General features: G+C 39.2%; 1 protein-coding gene across 2 annotated transcripts in view; it reads right to left on the bottom strand.

Annotated features, from left to right (window-relative positions):
* Positions 1-12114, bottom strand: part of LOC118985789 (CD302 antigen-like) — a 144861-nt gene that overhangs the window by 52938 nt on the left and 79809 nt on the right. For both annotated transcript variants that reach the window (XM_037044610.1, XM_037044613.1), the window contains exons 31-34: positions 11669-11837; positions 6366-6509; positions 2819-2941; positions 1443-1610 (exon numbers count right to left, since the gene is read on the bottom strand). In XM_037044610.1, coding sequence (XP_036900505.1) covers positions 1443-1610; positions 2819-2941; positions 6366-6509; positions 11669-11837 — 604 coding nt within the window. The remainder of the gene's footprint in view (positions 1-1442; positions 1611-2818; positions 2942-6365; positions 6510-11668; positions 11838-12114) is intronic.

Here is a 12114-nt window from a genome sequence, read left to right as displayed (position 1 = left end):
TGTGAATGCTGCCCCTGGCCCCTGTCTGCAGGCTGCCAACACAGACACACTCTGTCCTTGGCTCCACTGTCACCTCTGTGCTGACCTCCCTTCTCTGTCAGATGTCCAACAACATACTATGCACCCATACGGATATCTCTTCTCCAAATGGATAGTCCAAAATGGCTAAAACAGAACTCCAGGTTTACACCACCCTAACTCTGCTCCCAGTTGTTTTTCATTCTACTCAGGGCAGACTCGAACTCCTGACACTCGTTTCCAGAGCCCCAAGTCCCTGGCCCTGGCCTACCTTCCAGCTCTCCCCCAAGGGCTGCGACTGGCCCTTCTGCCCCGTGAGCCTCTCCCCCTGATATTTCCTGGGCAGATCTCAGCCTCAGCGTCTCCTGCTCTTAGACAGTTTCTCTAATAACCCAATCTAGCCTGGCCATCCACCGGGTCTCGATCACATAGAGTGGACAGCTATTTGATATTTTCCTCTCTTTTAATATGGACCTGCTTGTTTACTACCTGTCTTCCTCCATTAGACTGCAGAGGAAGGAAAGGTTATTGCATTGTCTTGTTCACAGGGGCACCCCAGCCCCTATAAAGGGGCATAATGTAGAGAGCCAAAATACCTGCTGAATCAATAAATAAGTACATAAATACTGATGACCTTAGAACTAGAACTGGGGCCTTATCTTTAATATTTGTACACCAAAATGGACACTTTTAGGCCAGACCTTTAAAAATGTTGCCGTGAAAAAATTTAGAGTACTTTTGCTAGAAAAGAAGTTATTAAGATTTTTTATGATTATTTTAGCTATCAACTCATGATGAAACATAAGCTCAAATTATGATTTCTTATTGAAACCCAGGTTGTTTCAATGAATTAAATCAAGTTTTGTGATATTTTTAACTTAAGCATGAGTTTTAAGGGAATGAGGAGAAAAATGCATCTTAAGAACATTTTAAAGAAATGACCCCTCTATCACGGTGGCAGGTTCTGCTTTTCTTAAGAAGGACTGGTACAAAATTTAGACTTTTAGTCATTTCTTTCAGAAGCCCTAGGCTTGTGATCTATTTTTCTGAGGCAATGACTCTCTATGAGTTAAGATTTTTTAAAAAATATTTTATTTATTTATTTTTAGAGAGAGGGGAAGGGAAGGAGAAAGAGTGGGAGAGAAACATCAGTGTGTGGTTGCCTCTCATGAGTCCCCTACTAGGGAACTGGCCTGCAACCCAGGCAGGTGCCCTGACTGGGAATCAAACCGGCAACCCCTTGCTTCACAGGCCTGCGCTCAATCCACTGAGCCATACCAGCCAGGGTGACTTAAGATTTTTAAAGGACATTTTAAGTACTAAATACTTTAGGAACAAGTAAAAAACTGCATACTATTAAATTGTACATTTATTTCCTAACTTGTTCTGCAAAAATGTTTCTGAAGGACAAGTTGCATACTTACGCAGAGGAACTTTGCAGACAACTCTTCCATAGCCACGGGAACATTCAACTTGTATCCAAGTTTCATTTGAAGCCAACAAAATGCTACATGTTCCACCATTGTTCTGACGCTTATTTGCCCATTTAGCAAATGTCACTTTTGATCCATCTAACCAATTCCAAGATTGACCTAAAGAAATAAATACAATTATGTTTCTTGCCACTAAAGTACTAAGGTAAGAAGACTTGTGGTTCATACAATGTTGTGCCACTATTTAAAACAAAATTCATTAAAAGTGAAAAACTTTAAAATCTGTCCATCAGTCGCACTTGTCACATTTTAAGTGCTCAATAGCCATATGTGGCTAGTGACTGCTGTATTGGACAGATACAGAACAATTTCACCTTTGCAAAAAGTTCTATTAGACAACACATATAGAATGCACTGTTTTCATTAAAGTGCCGAATTCTTGCACATATATTGTGTGAGAGACAGATTTCTAAAGACCTGGATCTCCCACCCTTTCTCTCCAGCAATGAAAAAACTCCTATCATTAAAGGTATGCTGGTGGGGAAGGAAGGGTCCAGGTCTCCCCACCATGACTCCATCTTTATTTTCCAGCCAAGGTAGCGCTACCTTGTGGTGGTAGTGTAAACACAATTTACAATTCATAGCTGGTCAACTTGGAATCCATTTTCTTTTTGACAAGTACTTAACATTTCGGTATTTATATTTATTTCAAATATTCAGAATTAAACTTTACATAAAATGTGAGACAGACTTCCTATTATTCTGTTGCATGTGTACACTGAATTCATGCTTTATCAACTTCAAGTTCACTCAAACCCTGTACCTGTTATTCCTTATAGAAAAATTCTTCCACAGATCTTTTTGAATCAATTCTTTGCAATCTTACTAAGCTAGTTTGAAAAAATTACTATGAAGATTTAATTTTTCTTTATGATAAAATGTTCCAACAAGGAAGGAAACAAGAAGAGGACTTTCTGAATAACAGAGTTATAAGCTAGAAACACTTGGGGAGATAGACATGAAAATTCTAAGGGAAGTAAGTGACAGAAACTTTGAAGCAGAATGGGGGACATGGATAGTGCTGGAAAAGGGAAAAAAATCCTGTTGATCCAATGATCTTAAATCTCTAATAAATTCCGTTGGCTTCAACTGATTTTGTTTCATTAGTGTTTTCCATCATTACTAATAAGTTATTCACTTATTCACTGCAAATTTAAAGGCCTGCAAAGCAGCCAGCAGACCTAGCTTATTCATTCATAAGAAGCATTTGAACTAGAAGCCATTTGCCATTCTTAGCAAGGCTGACTTGGTGTTTAGGACAAGGTAGAATTCCCTTTGCGTGCTGCATACACAGAGATGTCACTTACCAGAGGCGTGCTGAGATAGTCCAAGCCAAACTCTCATGGTAATATTATTATTTTCCCTCATCAGTCTGCTCACAAATTTATTCTCATCTTCATCCTTTATGGTAACAATAGCTGCAGAATGATCTGTGGAAGGAAAACAATCCTAAATGAATTAACTTCATACAATCTGAGTTAGTGGTTTATTCTTAATCAGCCATTTAAATTTTTTTCATAATCAAGATCACTGAAAATTCAAACTCTACACAGAGAATGTTAAAAATCTGATATTTTTCTGATGGTTAAAAGTTAGACATATTTCTAGATTGAAAGTTTTGTATAAAGAAATTTTGTGTTTTTTAAGAAAATCTCAGAGCTGTCTAACCAATGAGACTTTCATGTATGAACAGCTGGTCATAAGAAGTGGGGTATGTGATGGTAGAAAGATGTAGTTCCCTATACATTTTTAGCACTCTCTCTTCAACAATAATTTTTGCATAAATTTATTTCAGTTAAAAATTAAGTCAAATAGGTGTGGGATATTGGGGACCATTAGCTTTTCTTTCAATATTATTTTATACATATGTGCATTTGGTCATGCCCATGGTAAGCTCCTAAATATAGTATGGAATTGAGAGAGTGAATATTCTTGAAGTTGGATAGGTTGCCCTTCACCCACAGAAAACATAGTGCTGTCACCAGCATCAGGCAAGAAGGGAAACAAAATAATAACTAGACTTGGACATTAATCCTAAATAGAATCAGTCTTCAGAAGCAACAAGCCTGTCCATACTTGAACTTTTGTGGAAGGGCGTATGAAGGAGAGCAAAGGGAAGCCTTTACTCCAGGAGAGATCACCAAGGTGTGCCGGTACTTTACCTGTTGTTGCCTCGTTTAACATTACAGAATGCTACAGAGAAGGTATTATCACTGTTTGACAGATGGCAAAACTGAGGCTCAAGGAGAGTACGTAAACTGGTTAGGTTTACACAGCTAGCCAGTTACAGAACTAGAAGGTCAACCTAATGTTTCTAATAGTAAGAGTCGGTTGAAATGCTCACTGTTCACAGGGCACTGTTCTACATCTGCAAACGTGAACTCATTTATCATCACAACAACCCAATCTCCACCCAAACTCTGAACTAAAAACTATGGATCATGGTTCGAAAATGCCTTTGAACTGTGAGGGTCCATCTACACACAGATTTATTTTTTCAATAAATATACAGTCAGCCCTCTGTAACTCTGGGCTTCGCATCCTCAGATTCAACCAACCTGGGATAAAAACCAGTATTTTCTAGCTGGCATTGCGAATCTTCTGATGTGGAGGGCCAATTGTGTTCACTGAGCTATGTCATTTTAGATAAGGAACTTGAGCATCTGCAGCTTTTGAACCTGCTGGGGGGTGAGTGGTGGGTGGGAGTGGTCCTGAAACCCATCTCTGCAGACACTAAGGAACAAATGTAAATTTGGGGGGAATCAAAAATTACACATGGATTTTCCACTGCATGGAGCCCAGTGTCCTTAACCCACTCATTGCTTAAGGGTCAACTGTATTTTCATTCTGACTGTTTTCAGGTGAGAAAAGAGAAACAATTATGTACAGTAACTTCCATAATACCACTCAGCTATTAAGTGTGGTAGCTTGGATTTGAACCAAGACCTGTCTGACTCTGAGGTTTTAGTGTTTAACACCCACAGTACAATGACAGTAAACCTTTCTATTTTTCTCCTTTAGGAGCAAGAGGCTTCTAACTTCCAGAACATATATATAGCTCACAGTAGTTCCCATCATATATGTTTGTGTATCTATCTATCTATCTATCTATCTATTATACATGTATATGTGTGTGCATATATGCAAGGTCTGTCCAGAAGGTAGACAGCCATGTAATATGAAAAACAGTAACATTTATTGAAGATACAAGATACAAGAAACACTGCACATAGGACAATGATGCCTCAGTCCCCTTCAAAGTAGGCCCCTTAGGACATCACATAGTTCTCCCAATCACCATCAGCTGCCCCATTGTATTTTCCTGAATCTCATCGATGGTCAGAAATCTCTTGCCTTTAAAAAATAATTTTAGCTTTGAAGAAAGCCAGAAGTGCCAAATCTGGGCCATAGGGGCTGAGTCACCTGGGTGATTTGCTGTTTCACTAAAACACTGCACCAGATGTGATGTGTGAGTGGGTGCAGAGTCGTTACGAAGCTGCCAGTCACCAGTTGCCCGCAGCTGCAGCCTTCTGAATCATCTTAATAGTTTCCTCAGAGGAATGTTCAAGCTTCACACAAAATCTGGTGCAGATTCATTGCTCTACTTGCTCAGTCATTTTGAATGCGATGTCCACACAGTATGCACACTCACTCAATAGCATCTACTGCCCACTTAGTACAGTGAAGTTGTCATTATTCACATATGCCTGCATTCCATTCCACTCTCCACGGCTACCAGGTTACATTGATGTTGCACAAACTGTTCTCGTTATGTTAATAATGGTTGCACTTTTTCTGGACAGACCTGATATATCAATGTTATACATGTATAACACAGAACAGTTCCCACAGAAAAGTTCCTATCATGTAGTTAGGCAGTAACAAGATTTTAAAATCTACCCAATGTCTCTGTAACAGCAAAATAGGTGAGATAAATCCCACCTGCCCAGCTAAATTGCTACCTGCCCTTGGATACAGGTCTCCTTCATCATGGGAGAGAGTCCATCATTGCTGCTCTCTCTAAAATATTCAGTTATACCTGAAGAGAACAATCCTGCTCCTTATCCTGTTCAGATGATGTGAGCCATTGCTGTTGCAGAATAGTTAACTGCCCATGTTGCTTTGGTTTGTGACCCTGGGCAGACTAAGCTTAGTTATTAGCAACTAAGTAATGGAAAAACCAACAATTTTGTGTTTACTCCTTAACCAAGCTTACAAAAAATTTACTTCTTGATCCCTTTATCTAAGCATACCTAGCTATATTTAAAACTGTTTTCATTCGCTAGTATTTTAACATAACAGTTTACTTCACAATGTTCATTCTACTTCCACCCACTGACTTTTATTTTCCTTGTACTTATTCTTAGATTCATTATTTTTAATGGCTATTCCAATATTCCACTGAGGTCATATATCATAAAAGATGGAACCACTCTGCCACCACTGGGTAATTAGGTTGTAAAGCTATTATAAATAGTAAAGCTATTATAAATAGTAAAGCTATTATAAATAGTGAGTGCTAGGTCAGCCACGGTATCTCCAGGGTAAATGCCGGGTACTCTCTCTGCAATGCAGTATCAAACACATTTTTGACACAAGGTGCAATATTTTCATTTATGATTGGTTTACTGGAACATAACCCCAGTGTAAGTAGAGGCGTATCAGCATAAGAATGTAGTAACTTTACCAAATGGGAACATTCTAACTCTAATTTGTATATTCCCATCAACTGTTATTAAATCCATAATACTCTAAAGTATATAAATATATATAATCATCATTTCAAATGGTATCTTACAAAAACTCCAATGATTAAAACACTGAGTCAAATAAAATCAATGAACTTGAACTCACCAAGTGCTGAACAAAACTGCTCGGCTTCTGAGAAAGTGTGTAACACCTGGTCAGACGCGTAGCAGTGGTCCCTGTACTGGATCCACTGTGACCCATTGGATGCTGGGCATCTTGAGGAGTATGTGTGAGAGGACGCCTCTTTAGCTATAAAATGTGAGAAAAGTGTAAAAATGCACAGAAAAAAATGACCGACTTGAAAAACCTCATTAAATGTTTCCATTTGAAACTGGCTCCTGAGGTTAAGATGCATTCAACTCAACACACACACCAGAGAAAGCTATAGCCCACACTATGACAGTATATATTTTGATAAGCTTTTTGGAATACCATTTTTTAAAAAGATTTTGTTTATTTATATTTAGAGAGAGGGAAAGGGAGGCAAAAAGAGAGGAAGAGAAACATTGATCATTTGCCCTTTGCATGCCCCCAGCTGGGCACCTGGCCTGCAACCCAGGCATGTGCCCTGACTGGGTATCGAACTGGCGACTCCTCAGTTTGCAGGGCAACACCCAATCCATTGAGCCACAACAGTAGGGCTGGAATACCACTTTAAAACTTGAAGGATAAATGAAAGTACTTGCCCCTCTGAGGTGGATTTAGACTAAATAAACAAATGAAATGACAAAAGGAAAAAAAGCAAAGACAGGCTAGGCAGGCCTGTAACCACTTTGGAATAATAATTAAAATTCTTTCTTTCTTTGGATTCCTTTTTATTTTGATAATATAAACTAGTTTTACCTTGTCATAATCAGAACTCCTTTAAATCACAGCCATAAGTGAAAATTTGGTAATGTGTTTACAAAATGCAATCCGTCATCAAAGAAAAATCTGTCTCAAGCACAAAGAGTAGGTGTCGCTTCTCAGCTTTTAAAAATTTCCCTGGTCTTTATTTAAAATGTTCAATTTTTACTTGTGCTACCTAAGACAAGAAGCTTGTGTAACAAAGCGTGTGCCTCATAACAGGATTCTAACCTGCACAGAAAAGAGTATGAGAACTAGAAAGTACATGGTCAGCATCCTATTGTGAGGTACAGGCTATTGGAGCCAAGATGGGACCTGGGATGGTCAGTGATCCCAACCCAGCCTATTCCTGTGTATGCATTACATATGCTCTACATGTCTTTCAGTTACTGAAGCCTTTTCCTGCTTTTTCCCTCCAATCCCAGTTAGCTAGAGCTCTTATTTTTGGTTCCTGTGATTCCAGAAGAATGGCTACTGCCATTTTCTCCCTTATCAAGAGGCTCTCTGCCCTGGCTGGTGTGGCTCAGCTGGCTGGAGTGTCATCCCATAACCGTAGGGTTGCGAGTGAGAGTCCCCATCAAGGCACACACCTAGGTTGCAGGTCGGCCCCTGTCCCTGCACGTACAATCCCACGTCCAGATGCTCACGGGAGGCAACCAATCGATGTTCCTCTCTCTCCCTTCCTCTCTCTCTAAAGGCAATGAAAAAACATATCCTCGGGTGAGGCTAAAAAAATGTTTTTTAAAGACAGATTTTCTTACTGCTCTTAATTCCTTCTTCTGCTTCTCTATCTTCTGTTTCTCCAGCTGTGCTTGGTCTTCTTTGAGCTTTAGTTATTTGATTGGCTTTTGCCGCCATTCTTCCCATTAATGCCCTTGGTTTGAGCCCTGAGTCTTTTTTTAAAAAAAGATTTCATTTATTTATTTATTTTTAGACAGAGGGAAAGGGAGAACAAGAGGGAGAGAAAGACCAATGCGTGGTTGCTTCTCATGCACCCCCTACTGGGGACCTTGCCCAAGACCCAGGCGTGTGTCCTGACTGGGAATCAAGCCAGCAACCTTTGGGTTCACCGGCCAGCTGTCACTCCACTGAGCCACACCAGCCAAGGCATGAGCTCTAAGTCTTCATTCAGTTTGACGGTTGATAACTCCTGAGTAAGTTTCCTAGTGAGTGATGATCAAAGCTCATTGACAAATTCATCTGTAAAGTCTTTAAGGCTTGTGACGGCTCTTCGTTAACACTGCTGATGGAGGGAGATGTTTCTTGTGAAAATATACTGTTGATGACTCCTTCGTTGCACAAGGCAATGATGTGTGTTGCTTCATTAGATGCAAACCACATTAAGCATTGGCTACCAATGCATGGCTAAGGCTGGTGGACCTTTCTGAATGGCTTGGTTTTTAATAAAGTTTCTTCTTATACTGGGAACATAGGGAGACACCTCATATTTGAAGTCTATTTGTTTCCAGTCCACTCTGAATCTGAGCTGTCTTAGGCTGCATACGGTTTCTTTCTTTACTGCTACTCATGGAGTTTTATTTTCAACTTGTGCATTTTGTTTCCTGCAAGGGTCAGCATTGAGGTAAGTTTGTTACAGTCCTTTCTAAGAACATTTAATTTTTTTTAATTGTGGTAAAATACACATAACTTAAATTTACCACTGTAACTATTTTAAGTGTGCAGTTCAGCACCACTAAGTACATCTGCATTATGGAACCTCTTCATCTTGCAAAACTGAAATTCTGTACTTATTAAATAATAACTCCCTATTCCTTCCACTCCTCTCATAAACATCAATCTACTTTGTCTTTATGAATTTGAAAGTTATAGGTGCCTCATATGAGTGGAATCATATATTTGTCCTTTTGTGAGTGAGTTATGGTTCTTCAAGATTCATCCATGTTGTATTATGTGTCAGATTTTTTTCCTTTTTGAGGCTGAAGAATATTCTATAATATGTATGTACCACATTTTGCTTATCTATTCCTCCATCAGTGGACACATGGCTTGTTCCTACATTTTTCACTATTGCGAATAATGCTTCTATAAACATGGCTGTACATATTCTGTTCAAATTGCTGCTTTCATTTCTTTTTGGATTTGTATGCAGAAGTGGAATTGCAGGGTCATGTGGTAATTTTATGTTACATTTTTTGAGAAAACACCATACCATTTTCCACAGTGGCTACACACCATTTTATATTCTCACAAAAAAACGCCTAGTAGTTCCAGTTTCTCCACATTTTCACAGACACTTGGTTTTTTTCCTTCATTCCTTCCTTTTCTTTCCATTTCTTCTCTCTCTCTCTCTCTCTTTCAAAGACCCAGTTTTATAAGTTGTTTCTTGTATCCATTTCCCAGGGCTGCCATAATAAATGGCCACATACTTGATGGCTTAAAATAACAGAAGTTAATTTTCTTAAAGTTTTAGAAGCTAGAAGACTGAAAATAGCGTGTTTCTTTCTGGAGGGTCTGAGGGAGAATCCGTTTCGTGCATCTTCTGTTTCTGGTGGCTGCCATCGACCTTGGCTTGTAGCCGCATTGCCGCAACTTTTGCCTCTGTCGTCAGGGCCTTCTCCCCTGTGTGCCTTCTCTCCTCTCAGAAGGACAGTGCTATTGGATGTAGGGCCCATCCTAGTTGAGTATGGCCTTATCCTAATTGATTGCATCTGCAAGGACTGTTTCTAAGTAAGATTATATTCTGAGTGGACATAAATTTTGAAGGGACACTATTCAACCCAGTACAGTACTGAATTTGTGTTCGATTATGTTGTCATTTCTCTTCAGCCTGTAAAGTCTGTTTCTCTCACACAGATGTTCTCTCCATTTCTGCATGCGTGATCCTATTTCTCATTTTTTTAAATCCTCACCCCAGGGTATGCTTACTGATTTGAGAGAGAGGGGAAGGGAGAGAGAGGGAGAGAAATACTGATGGGAGAGAGAAACATTGATCAGTGGCCTCTCATATGCACCCTGACTGGGGAGAGAACCCACAGCCCAGGCATGTGTCCTGACTGGGAATCACACCGGGACTTTTCAGTTGATGGGATGATGCTCCAACCCACATAGCTACACCAGCCAGGGCTCTAGTTGTTGTTGTTGTTTTTAAAGACTACATTTATTTTCTGTACCTAACAACTGAGATGTCCGTTCTTGATTGTGCCTTTATCACTCAAACTTTACATCATTCTCCCTTTCCTGAGACCATTGGTTTCTCTAGATAAGGTTTTCATATTTTCCTCTGCCTGAATCTGTTCAGTTCTGAATGTTACACAGTCTCTTGAGGATTCTTTGGAGCAGAAAACATGGCAGGCACTGAGAACCAGAAGCTTCAAAGACCATCAACCCCACTATGCCTGGGCCTGCCCAGTGTGCCTCCGCAGCTCCCACATGGTCCAGGTTCTTGTGCTCTTCCTCAAACTCGTGCTCTACCCACCAGAAATGCGCCCAACTCCAGCCCCTGATGGAACGGGACCTTTCCTTAGAGTTTAAGGATCTTATATTGTATTTTGATATGTATAATGCACATTTTTTTACCCAAATTTTGGAAGGAAAAGTAAAGATGCACATTATACATGCGTAGTACTAATTCTGTATCTATATGAATGCTTTTAATTATTTTATTTATGCATATGTGTTAAAGTATAACTCTAAAAAGCAGTAACAATATCTGTATGCAAAATAATACCCTGTAATATATAATTAGTTTTGTTTCTAAGTACAAATAAAAAATTAAAATGAATTTATAAAAAATTTTCCTGAAAGTTTGGGCCAAAAACATAGGTGCACATTATGCATAGGAGTACATTATATATGGCAAAATATGGTAGGTATGGAAAATGCTTGGTTACACAAAGTGCAGCAGATTTCTTTACTCTAGAAACCCTCACCGCTACCAATAGGGTAGAGTACCTGAGGCATTTCCCAAATTTCTATGCTGTGCAACACTTTTTAAAAAGAAGTGCGGTGCTCGGATCGCTGTGGCTCACTTGGTTGAGTGCCATCCAGCAAAGCAAAAGGTCTCGGGTTGAATTTCCTGGAAGGGGCACATGCCTGGGTTGCAGGCTTGTCCCTGGTTGGGGTGTGTGCAAGAGCCAACTATTGATGTATCTCTCACACATCAGTGCTTCTCCCCTTCTCTTTCTCCCTCTCTCTCTCTCTAAAAAAAAAGTGTGATGATGGCCAGAAAGAAATGGGGTGTATGAGGACTGGGTGGAGGTGGATAGAAGGTGCGGAATGAGGATATCTAAAATAGTGTTGAAAATAAAAGTAAAGAAAAAAGAAGCATCTTGGCCCTTGAAAATACTGCTAAGTGAAATTAAAATCCACAAATTCTAGAGTTAAAACTTAACTAGTGATAGAACAACTGAATGTCTTTGAGAATAAATTCCCTGAATGGGTATATTGCATTTATTTCTCTTTACAAAGTATCAGTTATATTTACAGGATTTGTGAATAGACCTTATTTAAAATCCATAAAAATTTCTTTGAGTACTTAATCACATGCATAAAACAAACATCATATTTTAGTAAATATACAGTTATTTGAAATCAAGTCTTACCTTTTGTAGGTTTGTAACAAATAGCGCCATCCCTAAAAGAGTTGCATTTTTCATGTTTCCAAATTCCTTTTGGATCCAAGAGAACACAATTTCCTGCAGACTGCCCGTCTTTCCACGGGATGTAGTCAAATGCACTGCCATCAGACCACTCAAAATCTGACTCCATTCCCTGTGTTAAGAATAATGGAGAGAACTTAAATCCAGGCATATGACTTACAAAAACATAAACAAGAACATATATACTTTAAGAAATAGTAGAATGGAGCGTTAATTAGTTGCTCACAGTGTGGTTCAGGACTCCTTTGTAAAATCAGGGATTTACTTTTAATGCATTGATTTGAAACATTTGCTCTGGCACAACTGAAGTAGGGATTTAAATCTAGAGACAGAGTTACCTCACTCTGCCTCCAAATTTATTCTGTTTAAGGATGAGTTTGTGTAACACT

This window comes from Sturnira hondurensis, unplaced genomic scaffold (assembly GCF_014824575.4).
Source record: "Sturnira hondurensis isolate 20B ecotype Veracruz unplaced genomic scaffold, ASM1482457v3 Scaffold0004136, whole genome shotgun sequence".
Lineage (NCBI taxonomy): Eukaryota > Metazoa > Chordata > Mammalia > Chiroptera > Phyllostomidae > Sturnira > Sturnira hondurensis.
Note: the sequence above shows the minus strand (reverse complement) of the source record. Positions and strands in the feature narration are given on the sequence as shown.